The 27217-nt window shown below is 41.1% G+C and overlaps 1 protein-coding gene across 4 annotated transcripts; it reads left to right on the top strand.

The window, feature by feature from the left end:
- Positions 1-1518: 1518 nt before the first annotated feature.
- On the top strand, positions 1519-26818 carry LOC139368750 (poly(rC)-binding protein 2-like). 4 transcript variants are annotated; one of them, XM_071108063.1, is made up of 13 exons: positions 1519-1696; positions 2631-2764; positions 3046-3069; positions 3672-3704; positions 3957-4073; positions 4534-4665; positions 5038-5169; positions 5343-5417; positions 8620-8679; positions 23540-23612; positions 23729-23784; positions 25370-25539; positions 25682-26818. In XM_071108063.1, exons 2-13 carry the CDS (start codon positions 2696-2698, stop codon positions 25716-25718), a joined length of 978 nt encoding a protein of 325 aa, XP_070964164.1. In that variant the 5' UTR covers positions 1519-1696; positions 2631-2695; the 3' UTR covers positions 25719-26818. The 4 variants fall into 4 exon arrangements, with proteins under 4 accessions (XP_070964164.1, XP_070964166.1, XP_070964165.1 ...); XM_071108065.1 differs by having other exon boundaries at positions 8620-8661; XM_071108064.1 differs by having other exon boundaries at positions 5038-5166.
- Positions 26819-27217: the final 399 nt, after the last annotated feature.

Here is a 27217-nt window from a genome sequence, read left to right on the forward strand (position 1 = left end):
GCTAACAGAGTTATTAAAATTGTTAATGACACATTCAGGAAGTTTTAACAAAGTTATTCAAAAACCTCCAAATAACATACAGTGGGGCAGAAAAGTATTTAATCAGCCACCAATTGTGCAAGTTCTCCCACTTAAAAAGATGAGAGAGGCCTGTAATTTTCATCATAGGTACACTTCAACTATGACAGACAAAATTAGAAAAATGTTTCCAGAAAATCACATTGTAGGATTTTTAATTTATTTATTTGCAAATTATGGTGGAAAATAAGTATTTTTTTGCCCCACTGTAATTTCTGTTCTCAGAGCATTAATAAAACCTCCCAGTAAAACTTTCAAGGAGCCAGAGTGAAATGTTCTCAGAACCTCCCTACAACCTAAAAATAAGCTTTCCCAGCACAGGCGAAATTTTGACTTCTGTTCTGTTCTTCAGTTTTATCGGTCAGGAAACTTATGGCTTCGTTCCAACAACCAATGTAAAACCAAAAACATATGTTCCCACAACTTCCATTGAACCAAATATGCTCGCTGGGCTCATATGCTCTTCTTAAATACATATTTTTATGACAATTCTTCACAGCAATAATTTCATATGGGCATGGGAGTTACAAGTGGAACCATTTTTGGAGTGTGACTCACTCGTTTAGCTCGACCCATTTCAGCAATTTCCAATTTCCTCAGTACCACCTCAACGGAATGTGGTACTTCTTGAGGTGTAGAAAGGATCTTGTCCAAATCGATATCACTCATAGTTGGTTTCTCCTCCATTTCCCCTATGATAAATAACTATTTCTCTGAAAATATAAATACAAATAGATATACTTTTGAAAGAAAAATAGATATGATATAATATCCTATTTATCTCATGGGCTCTTTAAATAAATACACATTAAGTACCAAAAAATACACATTTTTGATGAAGCCGAGGCAAAGTCTCATTCTTTCAGAACGGAGAACTTTGAAACACACTAACATAATAATAATAATAAATTACGTCATATACTTTGTTACATCATAGACTCCTTTCAGTTTTGGGGAGGAAATTCGATTATACAAGTGAAACCTAGAATTATTGTAGGCCTATGTGGATTTCTCCATCACCATTCTGAATAGTAGCTTTTGCCCAGACATACTCTGCTATTTTCCCAGGAATGAGCTAACACTGCATGGCCATCTGGTCAAATTACTCTCACATCAGTGGCTTTGCCTCTATTATACTCCCTGCTATCGTTTAACACAGATACAAGACCATTATACTGTCAATGTACAGAAAAGGAATAACAAATACCACGTTATTCAAGAAAAATAAAACAGATTGCTTAGCTAGCTACATGCGTTTGTCTTATTGTTCATATGGCCGCCTTAGAGTAAGCACCGCCAAAATAAACGTTTTTATATTTTTCTCAAATAAAAATAGATGTATTTACCATCATCAATATGTGTGGTTTGTAAATGGGGATAAAATGGTGACGACATTCAGTGTTTTTAATGGGTGGGGTTAACTCGTTGGGGAGGATCGGGTTAAAGTTGAAAGTTGAAATTTTTTCCTTTTGTTGTCTTTTGTGTTGAGCAGAAGAGTGGAACCCGATCGAGCAGCAGCGTCTCTTCCCTTTTCCCCGAATCCTTTTAAAATTCCCTCCCGAACCTCTTCCCTTAATACCCTACCCTCCCCCTGAACACATCTCACAGTACGGTTCAGGTAAGGCTGCCCTAACTACTGCATTTTCTTTGGAATGAAGGACAGGGTTAACGGCGCCTGAACGAGTCTCAGGACCTAGGCCGCAACATTCAAAATTGCGGATTATCGTTACACATGCTAGTTTGCTAACATTGTGCTCATTCTGATTTGATTAACGTTAGTTAGCCAGTTAACGTTTGATATCTTCCTTTTTTTAACTAGTTAGTTAATGGTTTTAAAAACAACCTAACGAGAACATGCAGCTGGCACAATATTGATGTATCCACACTACTGTACCCAGGGTATGGATAGTTTCTTATTAATTGATTAATTTAGGTTTTTCAACTCTTAACTTGTTTAGCTAGCTAGCCAATGTTACTGCTAGCCATACTGCTAGCTAGCTAACTCGTTGTCATTTCAAGTAGGCACTTGAAGCTTTGACATTTTATTTCCACTATAGCAAGCATTCTGGTTTATATCCATAAAAAATGCTAGCTAGCAAACGTTACTACTAGCTAGTTACTACAGTAACTTTGTTTTAAAGTATATTGTATTTTCCAAGGTGTAAATAAAGGTAGTTAGCTAGGTATCTGTTAGCAACTAAATCTAGTTAGCGTCGCTACATAGGGCTGTTTCTTCCAGAGTTGTTTTACGTTAGCTAATTAATAGGCCGTTAACTAGCTAGCTACTATTATCTGAACCGGTACACTGCAATGTGAACGGAGTCAGTGAATCTTTGGTGTAGTTAAGGAATCAAGTTAATCGACGTGATTCACTTACGAGATGGCATCATCAGACTGGTACTATATCCATCTCATCTGGTCAACACATTCAGCAGCTAGTTATACTCTTTTCAGCTTAACACTCTATATAGAACAGTAACTAGTTCTGGTTGTTGTTTGCCCTCTAACTTAAAACTCGGCCGTTTATCTCTCTGGTCCCTCTTGTCTTGCAGACCTGATACTTTTGACCAGAGACTCGACTTCTTGGCCAGGCTAGACTAAATACACTACAACAGCTATGGACACCAGTGTGGTTGAAGGAGGGCTCAATGTCACCCTTACTATTAGGCTACTTATGCACGGAAAGGTGAGTATGAACAGGAGATGGGTGATAGAGTTATGACCATTACACCATGGTTGTTCCATTCACAAAACTAATTCATTACTGTGAATAGTCAGCATAAACCTAATCTCTTGCCACTGTCTTTAAGTGAGGCACCAGAGACTAGCATAAACCTTGCACACTACATTGGATAACTTGGATATAATGGGGGAAACTAATAGACAGGTTTCTTTCAATCTTGAGTAATGCTATTAAGTGAATATGAAAAACAGATGGATTAGTGATATTGCTTTTTTTGTCTGCAGGAGGTTGGAAGCATTATTGGCAAGGTGAGTGTGTCTTTTTCCTGATGTTTCTCACTGTGTTCGGCTTTGCGCTGTTCAATCATGGCTGTGACTGTTGTGTAAACATCTTGCTGCGTTTAGCAGCGTAGGTATATTTACATACACTAGTGTTGCTCCCCATTGTATGGGTTGCACAAAAACACTCCATGGTGAAGCTAGATGTTAAACAAAATCCATTTCAACTTACTGTGCCGGTGGGCATGACAGTTGGTCATTATGAGAGGGGGGATTTCAGACAAAATATTGAAAGTGATGTATTATTAAAAACACTTTCCAAACGTGGGTCTGTTGTAGACTCACTTCCTATGCGCCATATATATTCACTTCACATGCGCCATATGTGGACAAAAAAGTAATAACTTTTATTTTGACGAGGTAAGCAGAGAGGAATTGGGTCTACAACCGACCCAGGTTTGGAAAGTCAGTTTAGTAATGCATTCTTTTAGATATTTTCTCATTCACCCCGTCATGATCACCAACCGTCCTGCCCACCGGCCCAGTAAATTTGACTGTTTTTGTGCAACCCGATTCAATCGGGAGCAACAGTAGTGTATGTAAATATTATGGTTCCTGTAATTTTTCTGCAGAAAGGAGAGTCTGTGAAGAAGATGAGAGAGGAGGTGAGTTGTCTGTCATTGCATTGAGGCTGTATAGAAGTGTTGAAAGGAGTTTGAGAGAAGTAGACAATTCTATACATTTTTCATGTCTGATTCTGACTCATGCTTCAGGGTTGACAGATTGCAATTTTAGAACCAAAATCAGGCTGGCACTGACAGAGCTTTAATTAATGACTGAATTCCTAAATGAAATATATGGAGTCTTAATATTTTAGCATTGTAATAAAGAAACAAGTGACTGTTTGTCTTGTGTAGAGTGGTGCTCGTATCAACATCTCAGAAGGGAACTGCCCAGAGAGGATCATCACCCTGGCAGGCCCCACCACCGCCATCTTTAAAGCCTTCTCCATGATCATCGAGAAGCTGGAGGAGGTTTGAAAGGAATCCTAACTACAGATTTCAAACAGGCCATGTATAACTCCAGAGTGGCGCAGCAGTCTAAGGCACTGCATCTCAGTGCAAGAGGTGTCACTACGTTCCCTGGTTTGAATCCAGGCTGTATCATATTCGGTAGTGTTTGGGAGTCCCATAGGGCTGCGCACAATTGGCCCAGCGTTGGCCCGGGGTAGGACGTCATTGTAAATAAGAATTTGTTCTTAACTGGCTTGCCTAGTTTAAAAAAAAATGTTTAAATCTGACTGGAACTGTATTAAAATGAAATTGTAAAGAAAATAGTTTTTATGCACCCATAACCACACAATTTTGGAGTAAAAATACTAGTAGCAATTTCTGATTTTTCATAGTGAAGTTCCTAAAACATCTATACGACCTAGATTCTAGGTATTTGGACTGACGTCATCCTGACCAGTGTCTCCTGTTGTATTCCCCACAGGACATCAGCAGCTCAATGACTAACAGCACGGCCACCAGTAAACCGCCAGTTACCCTGCGCATCGTTGTGCCTGCCAGCCAGTGTGGCTCGCTCATCGGCAAGGGCGGCTGCAAGATCAAGGAAATCAGAGAGGTAAGTACAGTACAGCCACACATGAGGCAGTCATCATTACAGCTGGGGGTTTCATGAGATATATTCTAAAGAGAAGTATTGACAATGGAATTTGAATGAACCCTTAAGAAATTCATCCAAAAACCTTTTTTGACCATTTGGCCAGTCAAGTTATGAATGGAAGATTCTTGCCAAACACCTGTCGTTGAATGTTATGATCCAACCTTTACTGACACCAGGGTTATTTTCGCCTAAGAATAATACATCTTTGGCACTGGGTCACCACATGAAATTTTAATAATATGTTTATTCAAAGAACTAGCTTTATTATTATTATTATTAGTAGTAGTATAATTGTCTGAAGATATTTTAAAGAGAACTGTATCTCTGTAGTCGACAGGAGCTCAGGTGCAGGTGGCAGGAGACATGCTACCTAACTCCACGGAGCGGGCCATCACCATTGCAGGGACCCCCCAGCCCATCATCGAGTGTGTCAAGCAGATCTGTGTCGTCATGCTTGAGGTAGTAGTATGGGAACAATGGCGCACTACCCCTTATTTGTCTTGGATTGTCAGGAATGTTACTTAGCTTCCTGATTTGATAACCATTGCTTTTCTACATTTGAAGGTCCTGCAAAATAACTACTGTGTATGTATAGTTTTCAGTTCCTAATAGTATTTGTTTCTCTCTCTCCTCAGTCTCCACCTAAGGGTGTAACCATCCCTTACAGGCCCAAACCCTCAGGCTCTCCCGTTATCTTTGCAGGTGGTCAGGTAAATAAACCAACCTAATTAATCAACTAATTAGTCTGTAATTTATGTCAGTTTGTTAATTAAGTTTCCCTTCTAAAATGATAGCATTGTCATTTGTTTTAGGGAAGTTGAATACCACTGCATCTTTAGGTCTGTGTTACTACATTTAAGTAGTATAATTCTGCACTGTGTAGATGTCAGCACCATTGTCGATTGGCCAGCGTTTCTATGTTAGAAATCCCCTCCAGTAATTGTAGAGTAGCTGAGCTGACAGATGGGTTGAATGCCAGCTGGAGGGTGCATATGCGTTACCCGCATGACCATATCATTGTTTTGTGTGTATGTATACAGTGCCTGTCACAAGTATTCACCCCCTTTTGGATTCATTCACATTTTGTTACAAAGTGGGATTAAAATTGATTTCATTGTCATGTTTTGTCAACGATCTACACAAAATACTCTGTCAAATTGAAGCAAAATGTATATATTTTTTTGATGAATGAAAAATAAGACCCTAATAAACCATGATTTAGATAAGTATTCACCCCCCTGAGTCAACAATGCATGTTAGAAACACCTTTGGCAGCGATTATAGCTGACTCTTCTTGAGTAAATACTTTGCACACCTGGATTTTGCAATATTTGCCTGTTATTCTTTTCAAAAGATGTCATTGTTGGGGATCATGGCTGGACAGCAATTTTCAAGTCTAATCATATATTTGCAAGTAGATTTAAGTCAGAACTGTAACTTGGCCACTCAAGAACATTTGCTGACTTCTTGATAAGCAACTCTAGTGTAGATTTGACCTTGTGTTGTAGGTTATTGTCCTGCTGAAAGGGGAGTTATTTTCCCAGTGTCTGGTGTAAAGCAGACTGAAGCATGTTTTCCTCTAGGATTTTGGCTGTGCTTAGCTCCTTCCCGGTTCTTTTTATCCTGAAACTCCCCAGTCTTTGCTGATGTCAAGCATACCCACAACACTGCAGTGACGTGTTGGATTTGGGTGGAAGGTAGGCTAGTGGTTAGTGTTGGGCCAGTAACTGAAAGGTCGCCGATAAAAATGTGTGCTATTGAGCAAGGCACTTAAGCCTAATTGATGTGTAATGATCATGCTGTTTAATCAGCTTCTTGATATGCCACACTCCAAGCGGGCTGTCATGTGCCTTTTACTGAGGAGTGGCTTCCGTCTGGCCACTCTACCATAAAGGCCTGATTGGTGGAGTGCTGCAGAGATGGTTCTCTTTCTGGAAGGTTCCCCCGTCTCCACAGTGGAGCTCTGTCAGAGTAACCATCGGGTTCTTGGTCACCTCCCTGACCCAATGCCCTTCTCCCCTGATTTCTAATTTTTGCCAGGTGGCCAGCTTTAGGAAGAGTATTGGTGGTTCCAAACTTCTTCCATTTAAGAATGATGGAGGCCACTGTGTTCTTGAGGACCATCAATACTGCAGAAATGTTTTGGTGTCCTTCACCAGATCTGTGCCTTGACACAATCCTGTCTCGGAGCTCCATGGACAGTTCATTCGACTTGGTTTTTGCTCTGACATGCACTGTCAACTGTGGAACCTTATATAGACATGTCCAAGAAATTTAATTTACCACAGGTGGACACCAATAGTTGAAGAAACATCTCAAGAATGATTAATGGAAACCGGATGCACCTGAGCTCAATTTCGAGTCTTATAGCAAAGGGTCTCTATACTAATGTATGTAAGGTATAAAAAAATATATATACGTAAATTCTAAAACCCTGTTTTTGCTTTTTCATTATGGGCTATTGTATGTAGATTGCTGAGGGGGAAAAATATTATTTAATCAATTTTAAAATAAAGCTGTAACGTAACAATGTGGAAAAGGTCAAGGGGTCTGAATACTTTCCATATGGAAGGGGTAGTTATTCAACCCCTATTTCACACAGGGTGAGTCCATGTAACTTACGTGATTTGTTAAGTCAAATTTTTACTCTTAAACTATACTGAACAAAAATATAAATGCAACAATTTAATGTTTTATTTTTACAGTGTTACAGTTCATTTAAGGAAATCAGTCAATTGAAATGAATGAATTAGGCCCTAATCTATGGATTTCTCATGACTGGGAATACAGATATGCATCTGTTAGTCACATATGTCTTAATAAAAAGGTAGGGTGTGGATCAGAAACCAGTCAGTATCTTGTGACCATTTGTCTTATGCAGCTCAACACATCTCCTTCGCATAAAGTTGATACTTACGACATGGGGCCGTGCATTATAATGCTGAAACATGAGGTGATGGTTGCGGATGAATGGCATAACAATGCGCCTCAGGATCTAGGCACGGTATCTGTGTGCCATCAATAGAATGCAATTGTTGATTGTCCGTAGCTTATGCCTGCCCATACCATAACCCCACTGCCACCATGGGGCACTCTGTTCACAGCGCTGACATCAGCAAACCGCTCACCCACAAGACGGCGGTTATGAGGCTGGTTGGACGTGCTGCCAAATTCTCTAAATCGACGGAGGCGGTAGTTGCCAAGTTCCATTGGCAGCAGCTCTGGTGGACATTCATGCAGTTAGCATGCCAATTGCACGGTCCCTCAGAACTTGAGACATCTGTGGCGTTGTGTTGTGTGACAACTATACATTTTAGTGGCCTTTTATTGAACCCAGCACAAGGTGCACCTGTGTAATTATGCTGTTTAATCAGCTTCTTGATTTGCCACACCTGTCAGGTTGATGGATAGTCTTGGCAATGGAGAAATGCTCACCAACAAGGGTGTAAAGAAATTTGTGAGCACCATTTGCAAGAAATATTTTTGTGTGAATGGAAAGTTTCTGGGATCTTTCATTCTTATGAAACATGGGACCAACACTTTTCATGTTTCGCTGATATTTTAGTTCACTATCATTTAGAAATGCCTAAATTACTATTTTAGTTATTACATTTTTATTGTTAAAGATTTCTCTTCACTTTAACATTATGGAATACTTTATGCAGATAAATGACCAATTACAATAAAGCATTTTTAAGAAAATAAATCCATGGGGGGTGACTACTTATGATGTGTGTTGATGTATGAATTACCCCATAACATTTTTCTCATTCCAGACATCCAAGGTCATAGGTTCCCAGTATACTACAGCCTATATATTTGCGTGTTTGTCTGTACATTCACTTGGTGTGTGTGCATGCACTTTGTTTCTGTTTCCCTTGCGCCCTCCTAAGTGCTATTCTGTCATTGCAGGCATACGCTGTTCAAGGACAGCACGCCATTCCACAGCCTGACGTAAGTGAAGGTCATTCTGTAAGTGAGCCCATATATCTACATATACAGTCAACCCTCCTGGGTAGCAATGGCATCCACCCTCTATTACATGCTGTACTTTTTGTCCCTCCCCCTAAGTACCCAAGTTCCATTTTGTGTTTCAATTCATGCACTGCAATGATGCAATGCTAAGGCCTAATTTTAGTTCTAAACACAGTTGGTTGTTTCAATGACTTTGTTGCCGTGTGTATTGTTTAGTTTCTCTGCACACCAATTATGTTTGATAGGAATTCTGAATTTAGGCTTTGACTCATTGGCTTGATTGTGATCCTATGCTAGTCTTATACTGTCAATCAATCCATTGTGTTGAGTTGCTGCATGTATGGTAATTATAAAAAATTGACAGCACATAGTACTGTAAAGTAATTGCTCAGAAGCCCCGCATTCCGGCCTCCTGAGTGGCGCAGTGGTTTAAGGCACTGCTTCGCAGTGTTTGAGGTGTCACTACAGAACCTGGTTCGTTCACTGGCCGTGACCAGGAGTCCAATAGGGCTGTGCACAATTGGCCCAGGCGTCGTCGGGGTTAGGGGAGGGTTTGACCAGGGGGACTTTACTTGGTTCGTCGCGTTCTAGCGACTCCCTGAGGCGGCCGGGCGCTTGCAAGCTGACTTCCGGTCGTAGTTGAACGATGTTTTCTCCGACACATTGGTACAGCTGGTTTCCAGGTTAAGCGGGTGGGTGTTAAGGAGCGCGGTTTGGCGGGTCATGTTTCAGAGGATGCATGACTCTACCTTCGATAATTGGATCACAATTGGAGAGAGAATTAAATTAAAGAGGCCCACGTTCTCTATGTAGGATGCATGATATTTCAGCCTATGGTATCGGCTGACAATGGCCTAAAATCGTTCCAGTATCAGACGATAATTTCATAGCCAATGTTTTCTGCAGGTATTTCGTAGTGTTCAATCTTTGCCAATAATTTATCGGTGTCGACAGAATTTTCATTTTTTTTTATTTTGTTGGTATTTTATTAGGATCCTCATTAGCTGTTGCAAAAGCATCAGCTACTCTTCCTGGTGTCCACACAAAACATGTCATAATACAGAACATTAATGGACAAGAACAGCTCAAGGACAGAACGGCATCAATTTAAAAAAAGGCACACGTAGCCTACATATCAATACATACACACAAACGATCTAGGTCAAATAGGGGAGAGGCGTTGCGTTATGTTTGTTTTTAAAATCCAGGTTTACTGTTCATTTTAGCATTATGAAATAGAACAGAGTTCCGTGCAATAATGGATCTATATAATACTGTACACTTTCTTGAATTTGTTATGGATTGGGACTGTGAAAATACCCCACCAGACATGGCACCAGGGATAAGTGTGTACCGTATGTCAGAGCTTAGTGTATGTTGACTATGCAATCAATTTGGGATTTAATCAATCAATTAAACTTATTTAAAGCCCTTTTTTACATCAGCAGATGACTCAGTGCTATACAGAAACTAGGGATGCACGATATATCTGTGAACATATCGTAATCAGCCGACATTAGCTAAAAATGCCAATATCGGTATCTGCCGATGTCTAGTTTAACGACCAATGTGCAAAACGATGTCAAAGCTGACGTACCTTCATTATATAGGTATGCACATGATGTAATGACACCACGTAAAATGTTGCACTATACGTGCAACACAGCATTCCTAAACTAGCCCACAATGTCTGCTGTGTGGATCAAGCAGTCAACAAGTCAACATTTTAGCGAGACAACTCAAAGGCAATCCATTAAAGCCAAGATAATGGAATTCATTGCCCTTGACAATCAACCGTTCTCTCTTGTGGCTGATGTTGGCTTTCGCCGACTGGTCGACACCGGTTAACACTACCAAGTGTGCTATTTTTCCGATGTTACACCGTAATAGTGTCACTGCTATTAGATTCACGACATGCATACTATGGAACGCTAGCCGGCTACTTAACCCTGTCGCCCAAAGCTAACTTTATAAGCAGCCAGCTAGCTTCATCTGGCTAGTGAGGCTCAACCGGAGCGGGTTGTGTGTTGTGAAGCTAGCCACAATAAGGATTAGGCACAATCGTGGAATTTACGGTTTGCCTTCAAATTTAAAGTATGTAATTGAGTGACTCAAATTAATACAAATAGTAGAATTATGCTATACTTTTATTTTGAAGGCTAACCGCAAAGTCCACTATTGTGGCTAGCTTCACATTGATGGGTCTCACCACCATTAATCAAATAAGAACTCTCTTATAAATTAGGGTTATTTTAGATGACACCTAGCTATAGTAAGCTAGCTAACTATAGCTACTGAAACAGGTTATTTGACGTGCATCATTTTTGACACGCAAAGACCCAAACGGCATTCCATAGAAATCCTGGTTGAGAATGAAACAACTGAACAAATGAACAAAACAAATGAACAAAACAGCACAGCAAGTAAGTGAAATAAATAAGTTTTGATTCAGTTTTATTGGTAACGGGGACATAGGTAAATGCCAACAAAATAACTTTTTTTTGTGTGTAACCTTTTTTTAACTAGGTAAGTCAGTTAAGAACAAATTCTTATTTACAATGACGGCCCGGACAATGCTGGGCCAATTGTGCGCCGCCCTATGGGACTCCCAATCACGGCCGGATGTTGTTGTTATTATTACAGTCTAGACTAGTGATGCCTCTTACCCTGAGATACAGTGCCTTAGACCGCTGTGTCTGTGTGTAACTATTTACCTGTACTAGAATGCTTAAAAGGCTGCTAAAATTTGAAATATCAGTTATCGGTATCAGGGTTTTTTTGTCAAGGAAAATATCGGATATTGGCCAAAAAATGTCATATCAGTGCATCACTAACAGAAATCCAGCCTAAAACCCCAAACAGCAAGCAAAGCAGATGTAGAAGCATGGTGGCTAGGAAAAACTCCCTAGAAAGGCAGGAACCTAGGAAGAAACCTAGAGGAACCAGACTCAGTGGGCAGTCCTCTTCTGGCTGTGCCGGGTGGAGATTAGAACAGTACATGGTCACGGTGTTCAAACATTCATAGATGACCAGCAGGGTCAAATAAAAATAATCTGTGGTTGTAGAGGGTACAACAGATCAGCAACTCCGGAGTAAATGTTGTTGGATTTTCATAGCCGATCATTGAGTTAGAGACAGCAGGTGCGGTAAACAGAGAGTCGAAAACAGCAGGTCCGGGATAAGGTAGCACGTCCGGTGAACAGGTCAGGGTTCCATAGCCGCAGGCAGAACAGTTGACACTGGAGCAGCAGTACGACCAGGTGGACTGGGGACAGCAAGGAGTCATCAGGCAAGGTGGTCCTGAGGCATGGTCCTAGGGCTCAGGTCCTCTGAGAGAAGAGCGAGAATTAGAGGAAACATACTTAAATTTACACATGACACCGGATAAGACGGGATAAATACTCCAGATATAACAGACTGACTCTAGCCTTCCGACACAAACTGTTGCAGCATAATTTCTGGAGGCTGAGACCGGAGGGGTCGGGCGACACTGTGGCCCCGTCCGACTATACCCCCGGACAGGGCCAACCAGGCAGGATATAACCCCGCCTGCTTTGCCGAAACACAGCCCCCACACCACTAGAGGGATATCTTCAACCACCAACTTACTACCCTGAGACAAGGCAGAGTATAGACCACGAAGATCTCCCCACGGCACGAATCTGAGGTGGGCGCCAACCCTGACGGGAAGATCACGTCAGAGACTCAACCCACTCAAGTGACGCACCTCTGCTGGGGACGGCATGGATGAGCACCAGTAAGTCAGTGACTCAGCCCCCGTAATAGGGTTATAGGCAGAGAATCCCAGTGGAGAGAGGGGAACTGCCCAGGCAGAGACAGCAAGGGTGGTTTGTTGCTCCAGTGTATTTCTGTTCACCTTCATACCCCTGGCTCAGACTACACTCAATCATAGAACCCTGAAGAAATGAGTCTTCAATAAAGAGCTCTATAGGAGAAAGCCCTGCCTCCAGCTGTTTGCTTAGAAATTCTAGGGACATTAAGGAGGCCTGCATCTTGTGACCGTAGCATAGGGGTAGGTATGTACGGCAAGACCAAATCGGAAACATGGATAGGAGCAAGCCCATGTAATGCTTTGTAGGTTAGTAGTAAAACCTTGAAATCAGCGCTAGGGAAACTAGTGTAGAGAAGCTAGCACTGGAGTAATATGATCACATTTTTTGCTTCTAGTCAAGTTTATTTAGTGCTTTATCCGGGTAGCTGGAAAGTAGAGCATTGCAGTAGTATAATCTAGAAGTGACAAAAGCATGGATTAATTTTTCTGCATAATTTTTGGACAAAGTTTCTGATTTTTGCAATGTTACGTAGATGGAAAAAGCTGTCTTTTGATGTGTTCGTCAAAAGCGAGATCAGGGTTCCGACACGCACAGTTTTATTTGAGACGACTGTACAACCATCCAGATTGTCAGATCCAACAGAAGATCTCTTTGTTTCTTGGGACCTAGAACTAGCATCTCTGTTTTGTCCGAGTTTAAAAGTAAAACATTTGTCGCCATCCACTTCCTTATGTCTGAAACACAGGCTTCCAGGGAGGGCAATTTTGGGACTTCACCATGTTTCATCGAAATGTACACCTGTGTATCGTCCTCATAACAGTGAAAGTTAACATTGTTTCTGAATGGCATCACCAAGAGGTAAAATAAATTATATATATATATATATATATATAAGTGAAAACAGGAGGTCCTAAAACAGAAACCTTGAGGAACACCGAAATTTTATAGTTGATTTGTCAGAGGACAAACCATCCACAGAGACAAACTGATATCTTTCCGACAGATAAAATCTAAACCATGCCAGAACTTGACCGTGTAGACCAATTTGGGTTTCCAATCTCTCCAAAAGAATGTGGTGCTCGATAGTATCAAAAGCAAGTAGTCTCAGTGCTATGATGGGGTCTAAAACCAGACTGAAGCATTTTGTATACCTTATTAGTCTTCAGGAAGGCAGTGAGTTGCTGCGCAACAGCTTTAAAAAAAAATAAAAAATAAAAATGAGCGCAATGGGAGATTTGATATAAACTGAATTTTTTTTTACATTTTCTTTTTTTAGTCGAAGTTTAAAAAATATATATATATTCTGGTTCAAGGTTTGGCTTTTCCAAGAGAGGCTTTATTTCTGCCACTTTGTAGTGAGTTTGGTACACATCCGGTGGATAGGGAGCTGTTTTATGCTCAACATATGAGGGCCAAGAACAGGAAGCAGCTCTTTAGTTAGTTTAGTTGGAATAGGGTCCAGTATGCAGCTTGAAGGTTTAGAGGCCATGACTATTTTCATCAATGTGTCAAGAGATATACTACGGTATTAAGAAACTTGAGTGTCTCCCTTGAGCCTAGGTCCTGGCAGTGTTGTGCAGACTCCGGACAACTGAGCTTTGGAAAAATATGCAGATTTAAAGAGGAGTCCGTAATTTGCTTTCTAATGCGCATTATCTTTTCGTCAAAGAACTTTGTGAATTTATCACTGCTGAAGTGAAAGCTATCATTTCTTGGGGAATGCTGCTTTTTAGTTAGCTTTGCAACAGTATCAAAAATAAATGTATGATTGTTCTTATTCTCCTAAATTAAGTTGGAAAAATAATGATCGAGCAGCAGTGAGGGCTCTTCAATACTGCACGGTACTGTCCCTATACCCTATACCAGGGAGCTAGTTTCTTATGACAAATGTTTTATGGGTGCGACTGCATCTAGAGTATTATGGAAGGTTAAATTAAGTTCCTCAGATGGTTAACCGATTGTTGTACTCTGATGTCCTTGGGTAGGTGGAGGGAGTCTGGAAGGGCATCTAGGAATCTTTGAGTTGTCTAAGATTTTATTGCACGGCTTTTGATGATCCTTGGTTGGCGTCTGAGCAGATTATTTGTTGTGATTGCAAACGTAATAAATTGGTGGTCCGCTAGTCTAGGATTATGAGGAAAAATAATTTAGATCCAGAACATTTATTCCACGGGACAAAACTAGGTCCACAGTATGACTGGCAGGGAGTAGGTCCGGAGACATGTTGGACAAAACTCACTTAGTCGATGATTGCTCCGAAAGCCTTTTGGAGTGAGTCTGTGGACTTTTCCATGTGAATATTAAAGTCACCAAAAATTTGAATATTATCTGCCATGACTACAAGGTCCGCTTAGGATCTCAGTGAGGAACGCTGTATACGGCCCAGGAGGCCTGTAAACAGTAGCTATAAAAAGTGAAAAAAAAAAAAAAAAAAGCTCAAAGATGTTTTTTTCCCCCCTTTTTTATGTGTGAATTGAAATTTGGAATCGTAAATGTTAGCAACACCTCTGCCTTTGCGGATAGGTGGGAGATATGGTCACTATTGTAACCAGGAGAAGAGGCCTCATTTAACACAGTAAATTCATCAGGTTTAAGCCATGTTTCAGTCAGGCCAATCACATCAAGATTATGATCAGTTAATTGTTAATAGTTAATTGACTATAACTGCCTTGGAAGTGAGGGATCTAACATTAAGTACCCCTATTTTGAGATGTGAGATCACAATTTATTTCAATAAAGACAGGCATGGAGGTCTTTATTCCAGTGAGATTGCTAAAACGAACACTGCCATGTTTAGTTTTGCCCAACCTAGATCGAGGCACTGACACGGTCTCAATGGGGATAGCTGAGCTGACTACACTGACTGTGCTAGTGGTAGACTCCACTAAGCTGGCAGGCTGGCTATCTCATTGTGAAGTTAGAGCCCTGTCTGGGTTCATAGATAAGATGAGAGCACACATCCAGCTAGGATGGAGTCCGTCACTCCTCACCAGGCCAGGCTTGGTTCCAGAAAGAGGGAGAATTTGTAGATCATTGGATATTTTGAGAGGGGCAGAACTGTTTTCAACCAGCGATTGAGTTGAGACTGCTGGAGAGCTCATCACTCCCCACAAACTGGGAGGGGGCCAGAGACAATTACTCGATGTCGACATCTTTCTAGCTGATTTACACACTGAGGCTATGTTGCCCTTGGTGACCTTTAGACTGTTTCATTCTAACTTCGTTGGTGCCGATGTGGATAACAATATACCTATACTCTCTACACTCGCCAGTTTTAGCCTTTAGCCAGCACCATCTTCAGATTAGCCTTAATGTCGGTAGCCCTGACCCCTGATAAGCAGTGTATGATCGCTGGATAATTATTTTGAAGTCTAATACTGCGGGTAATGGCGTCCCCAATGACTAGGGTTTTCAATTTGTCAGCGCTAATGGTGGAAGGCTTCGGTGTCTCAAACCCCGTAATGGGTGGAGGAGAGACCAGAGAATGCGCGGCCTCTGACTCCGACTCGTTGCTTAATGGCGAGAACTGATTGATCATTCCTACAGCATTTCCTTCCTGAAGCCATGAGAAAATTGCCCGGCTGCGGGGACTGTGCGAGGGGATTTATACTACTATCTGTACTTAGCTTCGGCTGGTGGAGGTCCTGTAGAACCATGCCAAGATAAAGCATCCAGGTAAAAATAAAAAGTTGAGCGGGGGAGATATAAAACGGTAATAAAAAAAAAGTAAAGTTGGCAGGTAGCAAAGTAACACTAGCAACAAAACGCACAGCAGCATGTAAACAAGTCCACAAGTTGTGACAGGAAATGATGTCAGCAGTCTCTTTTTTATATAGTTTCTTATTAACATAAGTGATGCAGTCAGTCTCTCCTCCTCTTAGCCAAAAATATAAAAGAGTAGAGGGCCTAAAGAGCTGCCCTGCAGTATGCCACACTTTACGTGTTTGACATTAGAGAAGCTTCCATTAAAGAAAACCCTTTGAGATCTATTAGATTGCCATATCGTGGATTTAGTGCGGAAGTTGAAAAGCCATAACACAAGTTTTCTCAAGTTATGGTCAATAATATCAAAGCTGCACTGAAATCTAACAGTACAGCTCCAACAATCTTAGTATCAGTTTCTTTCAACCAATCATGAGTCATTTGTCAGTGCAGTACATCTTAAGTGCCCTTCTCTATAAGCACGCTAAACGTTTGTTAATTTGTTTAGAGAAATATCATTGTATTTGGTCAACAACAAAAAAATCCAAGAGCTGGCAGCATGCTGATAGGTCTGCTGTTAGAACCAGTGAAGGCCCTTTACCAATCTTGGTAGCAGAATTACTTTGGTTTCCCTCCAGGCCTGAGGACAAAGACATTCCTCTAGGCTCAGATTAAAAATATGACAGATGGGAGTGGCTATAGAGTTCGCTACCATCATCCGTAGCTTTCCACCGGAGTTGTCAATGCCAGGATTGATCGATTATTGTCATTATTGATTGATGATAACACACACAAATCACCTCTCCCACATTAACTTGATAAAATTAAAACTTGCAATGTTTTTCTTTCATTTTTTTTTATGCATGAGTACGATGGCTCACTGTTCATTGTTGGCATTTCCTGCATAAGTTTGCCCACTTTGCCAATGAAATAATTATTCAAATAATTGGTACACATCAAATGGTTTTGTGTTGAATAAGCCATCTGATTCTATGAAAGATGTTTCTGCACATAATTTCATTTGAAGTACTCAAGTTGTTTTCCATCCTTTACATCATTGATATTGGATTCATAATGCATTTTTTCTTTTTGTTGAGTTTAGCCATGTGATTTCTCAATTTGATAAGTCTGCCAGTCAGATGTGCAGACAGACTTATTAGCCACTCCTTTTGCCCCATCTCTTTCAACCATACAGTTTTTAAATTCCTCATCATTCCATGGCGCCTTAACAGTTATAACAGTCCGTTTCTTAACAGGTGCATGTTTATCAATAATTGAAAGAAGCAATTTCAGAAATTCATCAAGTGCAGTGTATGGATGCTCCTTATTAATCACATCAGACCAACAAATATAACATCCACATGAGTCACAGCAAAATCTTTTGTAAGATCTCTTATACTCTATTTTAGGCCCAGCTTTTGGAACTTTGGCTTTCCTGGATATAGCCACTATATTGTGATCTCTGCATCCAATGGATACGAATAGCGCAGTATTAGCAAAAATGTGATCGATACATGTGGATGAGCTTGTTCCTGTAGTGTTTAAACACCCTGGTAGGTTGATTTAATAATATGAGCCAGATTACAGGCACTGGTTTGACAGCTTGATGAAAACCAGTCAATATTCAGGTCCCCAAGAAAGTAGACCTCTGTTTACATCACATACACTATCAACCATTTCATACATATTATTTAGATACTGACTGTTAGCACTTGGTGGCCTATAGAAACACCCCCAAAGAAAAGGCTTTAGATGTGCCAAGTGAACCTGCAACCACAAAACTTCAATAACACTTGACATAAGATCTTCTCTAAGCATTACAGAGATGTGTTGCTGGATATATTCAGAGCCATCTCTCTCATAAGCATTCCTGTCTCTTCTATAGATGTTATATCCTTGTATTGCTACTGCTGTATCATCAAATGAATTATCTAAGTAAGTCAGTAATGGCTAATATATGGCTCTTATCTGACTTTAGCAAGTTATTGATTTCATGAACCTAATTTATGAGGCTATATATATCAATATGTGCTATTTTCAGCCCTTCCCTGGGTAGCTTATCAGAGAGACATAATATGGAAAATAGCAAACAAAGAAAGATAAACAATATACATTCAGCAGTCCATTAATCAATTGGTGTGTGTGCTGTGGGGTTGATGCTACAAACCCATAGGCTTGGCTCTCATGCCTTCCTGGGTAGATAATGAGCCTGTCATAGTGGATGTAACCAATGTCCCCACGTGCTCTGGCAGCTTTCATGGTTGGGATCAGTTCTTTCCTCTTCTGGCATACAGCTTCAGGATAGCCCTTGTTGAGGAAAATGTACATTCCTCAAGTTCTTGGCTCTTTCCAGAACCGCTACCTTGTCCTTGAACCTTAGGAACTTGACCACTATCCTGGTCCTGTCACCTGGGTAGGTGGTGGGTTTTCCAGCTTCACCTCAATCTTCCCGTGTTCCATCTTCAATTTCTCCAAGATAATTTCCCTCACTTTGTCCTCAGATTCTGTCCAGGTCTCATGTAGAGGTTCTGCAATTCTGTCCACAACTATGTTCTGCCTTGGTTGTCCCTCAATCTGATTTCTCCATTATTGTTATCATGGTTTCACACACAGAACTCATGTCCTGTCTCTCAGTGACCTACAGATTGCTGTCATCTTGCCGTTCTCCTGTTTCAACTCATCGAGCTGACCCCGGAAGAACTGCAAACTGTTCTTCGGGTCCTGGACCTCTCTGGTCAGGTCATCTATTATTTTGTGTTAGTTGACTCCACCAGTATTTGGACAAAACATTTTAAGCTATTTCTTGTTGTAACAAATGCTTGTAGAACTCCTATTTAATTTATTTTGTGTTTTTTTTTTATATATATTTTTTAAGATCCTTCACCTGTGATAGACACCACTGTCCTCAACAGTACTCCCGTCGGCTTTGGTCTTTGTCATACTAGCTAGCAATGTAGGTTATGCTGTTACTTCTAGTAGTGCTAGACGGGGCAGGTCGCAGGGAAGATTGAAAACAACAACAAACAGCAGGGATCTAGACAGCCACAAACCTGGGAATATCTGCAGTCCCAGCTACAATGGTCAACCATGTCGCAGGCTATGTTCAAGCGCTCAGAAAACCCCCGCTAGCTTGATAGGCAGCTGGGCTAGCTGCTACGCCAAATAGCTCCTCAGACACGGCTTTGATCTGCAGGATCATTGGACAGAGCGCAGTCCCAGTAACTGATGCCAACTGCTTCGCAGGATCCAAATTCAAAAGTTAGCTAGCTACTAAGAAACTCAATACACTTTCAAAACCAACAAACCTTCCAAAACAAACCAAGCTCTCCCTCGTTCCGCGTTCAACAGGAAGTGACGTCAATATGCGGGCTATATACAGTGCATTCAGAAAGTATTCAGACCCCTTCACCTTTTCCATATTTTATGTTACAGCCTTATTCCAAAATGGATTAAATAGTTGTTTCCCCTCATCAATCTACACACTACTTCATGTATAAAATAAAAATGAAATATTACATTTACATAAGTATTCAGACCCTTTACTCAGTACTTTGTTGAAGCACCTTTTGGCAGTGATTACTGCCTTGAGTCTACTTGGGTATGACGCTACAAAAGCTTGGCACACCAGTATTTGGGGAGTTTCTCCCATTTCTTCTCTGCAGATCCTCTAAAGCTCTCAGGTTGGATGGGGAGCATCACTGCACAGCTATTTTCAGGTCTCTTCATAGATGTTAGGTCGCGTTCAAGTCCGGGCTCTGGCTGGGCCACTCGAGGACATTGAGACTTATCCCGAAGCCACTCCTGCGTTGTCTTAGCTAGGGTTAGGTTGTTTGTCTTGTTGGAAGGGGAACCTTTTCCCCAGTTTGATGTCCTGAGCGGTCTGGAGCAGATTTTCATCAAGGATCGCTCTGTACTTTGCTCTGTTCATCTTTCCCTCGATCTTGACTGGTCTCCCAGTCCCTGCTGCTGGAAAAACATCCCCACAGCATGATGCTGCCACCACCATGCTTCACCATAGGGATGGTGCCAAGTTTCCTCCAGATGTGACACTTGGCATTCAGTTCAATCTTGGTTTCATCAGACCAGAGAATCTTGTTTCTCATGGTCAGAGGCTCCTTTTGGCAAACTACAAGTGTGCTGTCATGTGCTTTTTTACTGAGGAGTGGCTTCCGTCTGGCCACTCTACCATAAAGGACTGCTTTGGTGGAGTGCTGCGGGGATGGTTGTCCTTCTGGAAGGTTCGCCCATCTCCACAGAGGAACTCTTGAGCTCTGTCAGTGACCACCGATTTCTCAGTTTTGCTGGGCGGTCCGCTCTAGGAAGAGTCTTGGAAGTTCCAAACGTATTTCATTTAAAAATGGAGTCTGCCGTGTTCTTGGACACAAATGCTGCAGACTTATTTTGGTACCTTTCCCCAGATCTGTGCCTCGACACAATCCTGTCTCGGAACTCTACGGACAATTCCTTTGACCTCATGGCTTGTTTTTTGCTCTGACATGCACTGTCAACTGTGGGACCTTTATATAGACAGGTGTGTCTTTTCAAATCATGTCAAATCAATTTAAATTACCACAGGTGGACTCCGAGTTGTAGAAACAACATCTCAAGAATGATCAATGGAAACAGGATGCACCTGAGCACAATTTCGAGTCGCATAGCAAAGACTTCTGTTTTAAAATGTGTAATTTTGCAAATATTTCTAAAACCCTGTTTTCACTTTGTCATTATGGTTTTTAAGAATAAGGCTGTAACGTAAGAAAATGTGGAGTCTGAATACTTTCCGACTGCACTGTGTGCATCCCTGTGCGTGTGTACTCACTCACCGGCCAGTCTATTAGGCACACACATCTAGTACCGGGTTGGACCCCCCCCTTTGCCCTCAGAACAGCCTGAATTCTTTGGGGCATTCCAAAAGGTGTCAGACACGTTCCACAGGGATTTTGTATGTTCCAAGATGCTCCATTGGATTGGGGTCTGGGGGACTGCGCAGGCCACTTAAGTAAACTGAACTCACTTTCATAATCTAGGCAAAGTTTTTCCACTCCTCAGTGTCCGTTGTTGGTGGTTGCGTGCCCACTGGAGCCGTTTCTTCTTGTTTTCAACTGATAGGAGTGGAACCTGGTGTGATCGTCTGCTGCAACATTCCGTCCGTGACATGGATAGACTAGTTATCCATTCCAAGATGCCGTTCTGCACACCACTTGTACTGCGCCGTTATTTGTCGTTTGTGAGCCGCCTGTTAGCTTGCAGAGTTCTTGCTATTCTCCTTCAACCTGTCTCATCAACAAGCTGTTTTCGCTCGGGGGACTGACGCGGACAGGATGTTTGTCACACCATTCTCGGTAAACCCTAGACACTGTCGTGTGTGAAAAGACTCATGATTCATTCACTGTCTGTAGGAGCAATACTTTTTCGTGAACTGGGTTGTGTATCTAATGAACGTGTTTGTACAGTACCAGTCAAGTTTGGAAATGCCTACTCATTCAACAGTTTTCTTTATTTATACTATTTTCTACAATGTAGAATAATTGTGAAGACATCAAAATGATTAAATAACAGCTGGAACCATGTAGTAACCAAAAACAGTGTTAAGCAAATCAAAATATATTTTAGATTCTTCGAAGTAGCCACCCTTTGCATTGATGAAAGCTTTGCACACGCTTGGCATTCTCTCAAACAGCTTTATCTGGAATGCTTTTCCAACAGTCTTGAAGGAGTTCCCACATATGCTGAGCACTTATTGGCTGCTTTCCCTTCACTCTGCGGTCCAACTCATCCCAAACCATCTCAATTGGGTTGAGGTCGGGTGATTGTGGAGGCCAGGTCATCGGATGCAGCACGCCATCACTCTCCTTGGTCAAATAGCCCTCACACAGCCTGGAGGTGTGTTGGGTCATTGTCCTGTTGAGAAACAAATGAAAGCGCAAACCAGATGTGATGGCATATTGTTGCAGAATGCTGAGGTAGCCATGCTGGTTAAGTGTGCCTTGAATTCTAAATAAATCACAGACAGTGTCACCAGCAAAGTACCATCACACCACCTCCATGCTTCATGGTGGGAACCACACATGCAGAGATCATCCGTTCACCTACTCTGCGTCTCACAAAGACACGGAGGTTGGAACCAATAATCTCAAATTTGGACTCCGACCAAAGGACAGATTTCCACCGGTCTAATGTCCATTGCTTGCGTTTCTTGGCCCAAGCAAGTCTCATTGTTATTGGTGTCCTTTTAGTAGTGGTTTCTTTGCAGTAATTCGACCATGTCCTGGTTCACGCAGTCTCCTCTGAACAGTTGATGTATTTATTATGGATCCCCATTAACTAAGGCAGCAGTTACTCTTCCTGGGGTCCAGCAAAATTAAGGCAGTTAAATTTTGAGATGTCTGTTAATTGAACTGAGAGATTTATTTGGGCTATAATCTGAGGTGTAGATAACTCAAATGAACTTCCTCTGCAGCAGAGGTCACTAGGTCTTCCTAGTGGCGGTCCTCATGAGGGCCAGTTTCATCATAGTGCTTGATGGTTTTTGCGACTGCACTTGAGAAAACTTTCAACGTTCCTGAAATGTTCCAGTGACTGGCCTTCATGTCTTAATGTAATGATGGACTGCCGTTTCTCTTTGCTTATTTTGAGCTGTTCTTGCCATAATATGGACGTAGCCCTACTTGATAAAAGACCATCATCTGTATACCACCCCTACCTTACCATAACAACTGATTGGCTCAAATTCATTAAGAAGGAATGAAATTCCACAAATTAGGTTTTAACAAGGCACAGCTGTTAATTGAAATGCATTCCAGGTGACCACCTTATGACGCTGGGTGAGGAAATGCCAAGAGTGTGCAAAGGGGCGGCAGGGTAGCCTAGTGGTTAGAGCATTGGACTCGTAACTTCAAGGTTGCAAGTTCAAATCCCTGAGCTGACAAGGTACAAATCTGTTGTTCTGCCCCTGAACAGGCAGTTAAACCCACTGTTCCTAGGCCATCATTGAAAATAAGAATTTGTTCTTAACTGACTTGCCTAGTTAAATAAAGGTAAAAAAATAAATCATTAAAAGCTGTCATCAATGCAAAGGGTGGATACTTTGAAGAATCTCAAATATATTTTTATTTAACACTTGGTTACTACATGATTCCATATGTTATTTCATAGTTTTGATGTATTCACTATTATTCTACAATGTACACACACGTTTTTATTTTTACTATTTTCTACAATCTTTTGACTGGTACTGTATATATAATTGTGCTGATCATAGCCCTCTGTCTCCTGACTTATGTCTGTCTCCTTTCATTCCCCCCCCCCTCTCTTCATCTCTTTCCATCTCTCGCTCTTCCTTTCCATCTCTCTCTCCAAAGCTTACCAAACTCCACCAGCTGGCCATGCAGCAGAGCCCTTTCCCCATCGCTCCCAACAACCAGGGTTTCCAAGGTAGGTCACAGAGGAAGGATGAAGACAGGAAGCATTTGATTGACATGTTATTTGTTTATACGGTGCATTGTGTGCAAAGTTTGCTTTGTAGGTACTGAGTGTTTTTCTCTCTTTAGCTGGGATGGATTCTTCTGCACAAACTAGTTCCCATGAGCTGACCATTCCAAATGATGTAAGTGTCCCCATCCACCCTTGAATTCTCTCACCTGTTCTCGTTACTTCAGCTGAAGTTTAATGTAAATAATTCAGCCATTTGGTTAGTCTATTTGTCTAATATACTTGTCTGATCTGTGTTCTTAGCAGAAACATATTTCAATCGAACTTCCATTTACAGTGTGTTCGGGAAGTAGTCAGACCCCTTTGACTTTTTCCATATTTTGTTACATTACAGCCGTATTCCAAAATGTATTAAATAATTTTTTCCCTCAATCTCCACACAATACCCCATAATGATGGAGAGAAAATAAGAAAAAAACATTACTTATTTACATAACTATTTGAACCCTTTGCTATGAGACTTGAAATTGAGCTCCGGTGCATCCTGTTTCCATTGATCATCCTTGATGTTTCTACGACTTGATTGGAGTCCACCTGTGGTAAATTAAATTGATTGGACATGATTTGGAAAGGCACACACCTGTCTATATAATGTCCTACAGTTGACAGTGTATGTCAGAGCAAAGACCAAGCCATGAGGTCTAAGGAATTGTCCGTAGAGCTCCGAGACAGGATTGTGTCGAAGCACAGGTCCGGGGAAAAGGTACCAAAAAATGTCTGCAGCATTGAATGTCCCCAAGAACACAATGGCCTCCATCATTCTTAAATGGAAGAAGTTTGGAACCACCAAGAACCCGATGGTCACTCTGACAGAGCTCCAGAGTTCCTCTGTGGAGATGGGAGAACCTTCCAGAAGAGCCCAATCTCTGTAGCACTCCACCAATCAGGCCTTTTATGTTTGAGTGGCCAGACGGAAGCCACACTTTAGTAAAAGGCACATCACAGCCTGCTTGGAGTTTGCCAAAAGGCACCCAAGGACTGACCATGAGAAACAAGATTATCTGGTCTGATGAAACCAAGATTGAACTCTTTGGCCTGACTGCCAAGCGTCACATCTGGAGGAAACCTGGCACCATCCCTGTGGTGGCAGCATCATGCTGTGGGGATGTTTTTCACCGGCATGGACAGGGAGACTAGTCAGGATCGACGCAAAGATGAATGACGCAAAGTACAGAGAGCCTTGATGAAAACCTGCTCAGGTCCTCAGACAACGACAATGACCTTAAGCACACAGCCAGGCGTTAAGTGGCCCGGACTTGAACCCAATCTAACATCTCTGGAGAGGCCAGAAATGGGTGTGCAGTGACGCTCCCCATCCAGCCTGACAGAGCTTGAGAGGATCTGCAGAGAATGGGATAAACTCCCAAAATACAGGTGTGCCAAGCTTGAAGCGTTATACCCAAGAAGACTTGAGGCGGTAATTGCTGCCAAAGGTGCTTCAACAAAGTACTGAGTAAAGGGTCTGAATACTTATGTACATGTGATATTTCCGTGTTTCATTTTTTTTTTTTTATACATTTGCAAGAATTTCTAAAAACCTGGTGTGTGTGGATCAATGAGAAAATAGATTAAGGTTTTAACATAACAAAATGTGGAAAACGTCAAGGGGTCTGAATACTTTCCGAATGCACTGCATCTCTTGAAGTGGTTGAAATGTCTTGTATTCTCTGACTCGCTCCCTCTTCCCTTCCTTGCCTAAGTTGATTGGCTGCATCATTGGCCGTCAGGGGGCTAAGATCAATGAGATCCGTCAGATGTCTGGGGCTCAGATCAAGATCGCCAACCAAGTGGAGGGCTCCTCTGACAGGCAGGTTACCATCACTGGCTCCCCTGCCGGCATCAGCCTGGCTGAGTACCTGATCAATGCCAGGTAAGGGACAACACACTGGAACTACTGATATGTCATGGTTCAAAATAAGAGGACTAGACTAGTATGACTGGGAAATCAAAGCAGCTTGTATTCAAATGTTCGTTTTTTGTTTTGATTCACCTCGTTTGTTGTGTTGCTGTAGGCTGTCCTCTGAAGCTACTGGACTGGCAGCCAACTGACACGGAGGATCTTCATCAGCACCTGACGTAACCCCCCCTGCTTTTTTACAGAGTCCCTCACTGAAGTTAATGCAAAAACCAAGTATTTTCAACTTACTGTTTTCTCTTTTCCTTTGGTTAAACACCTACATACTCAGTTGTAATTACATCAATGTATTTTATTTATTTATGTTTTTAAATTCCCTTTGCAAATAGTTATTTTGAAAGATATTTTGTCTGGTAATTTTTTGATGTTCTGTTTTGAAATGGGAGAAATCTGAAAAAGCATAATATTTTGTCAGATTTTTCTTACAAAAATGTTTTTAAAAAGAATACCCAATAATAACATACTAGATGGACTGTTTTTTTCCCCTGCATTTGATTAATTTTTATCTGTATTTATTTTTTATTTAATACACACCAGTCCTCGTGTTAGAATTCACTGATATTTGACATTCTTTAAAGCTGAACTTCCAGAACGAGGCATTGTGGGCAATGGGTATACGTGGGGTGTAAATGATGTACTCTTTTTTTTTTTTAAATGTAATGAAAGACAATGTCAGAAAATAATTGGAACGTCTCTAAAGTGGGACTATGAGGAGAATTTAACTGAATTCTGTGTCACCTCTTATTTACTGTATAATTATTTTGTCATTCCTGTTTCCATCCTCTTTTTCTTTTTTTTATCTGGACATTTGAGTGTTGTGTACTGGATTCTGATAGGGTTGGGTGGGTGGGGCATGGTACCCAGAGACAACGGGCTGGAGGGATGGATTTATTTTCTCAGAAATTACTAAAATAATGATAATAACATTGGAATATTTGTTTTAAATAGAGAAAATATTTTTTTTAACTGCTGGGGGCTAGGGGCAAAACTCCCCAAAAAGACTTGTGGGTCTTTATATGATCAAACTTGAGGTATTAATTTAAAATAACTAGAAGGGAGATTATATAACTAACACTAGTTTCCTCCTTTGCCTGGGTCAGATTTTATTTTGTATTATTCTTTGCAGGATGAAGAAACATGTTTTTGTGCACGTTTTCAAACTATTGTAGATTTGGGTGCAACTGAATTGTTGAACTTAAATACAGAAATAAAAATATGTGAAACGCTTAAACTACTTCTGGCTGTAAGCAGTCTTTTTATTTTAACATTTCCTGGGGTAAACATGAGTAACTTTCCTACTACTAATGTAAAAATAAACTGCCTGAACTCAATGAATAGAAATGGTACAATGTAGTTGTTGCGCGTTTTGGTTTTATTTTGATTGGATTTGACTTTGTCATACAGGGGTATCACCTAGTCATAGGGTCTTCAAGGTTACATGTTCCCAAATATAACACACCGGTCACACCTTGACGATTTACCAACAGTTTATTTTATTGTTCCTCATAATATTTGGATTTTGATATCATTCCTATTTTACAGTTCATGTGTAAACCTCTTGAAATTCAAAGGATGCTTACTATTCCACTACTTCTACCAGAGAGTAGTATTCTCTGTTCTGGCTAATTCCTGT

The sequence above is a fragment of the Oncorhynchus clarkii genome, chromosome 16 (genome assembly GCF_045791955.1).
Source record: "Oncorhynchus clarkii lewisi isolate Uvic-CL-2024 chromosome 16, UVic_Ocla_1.0, whole genome shotgun sequence".
Taxonomy (NCBI): domain Eukaryota; kingdom Metazoa; phylum Chordata; class Actinopteri; order Salmoniformes; family Salmonidae; genus Oncorhynchus; species Oncorhynchus clarkii.

Bases quoted from the DNA above. Each gene is read 5' to 3' on its own strand.
- LOC139368750 (XM_071108063.1), top strand. From the start codon at position 2,696: ATGGACACCAGTGTGGTTGAAGGAGGGCTCAATGTCACCCTTACTATT. The intron at 3,070-3,671 runs GTGAGTGTGTCT...ATTTTTCTGCAG, and splicing joins TTGGAAGCATTATTGGCAAG to AAAGGAGAGTCTGTGAAGAA. The intron at 3,705-3,956 runs GTGAGTTGTCTG...TGTCTTGTGTAG, and splicing joins TGAAGAAGATGAGAGAGGAG to AGTGGTGCTCGTATCAACAT.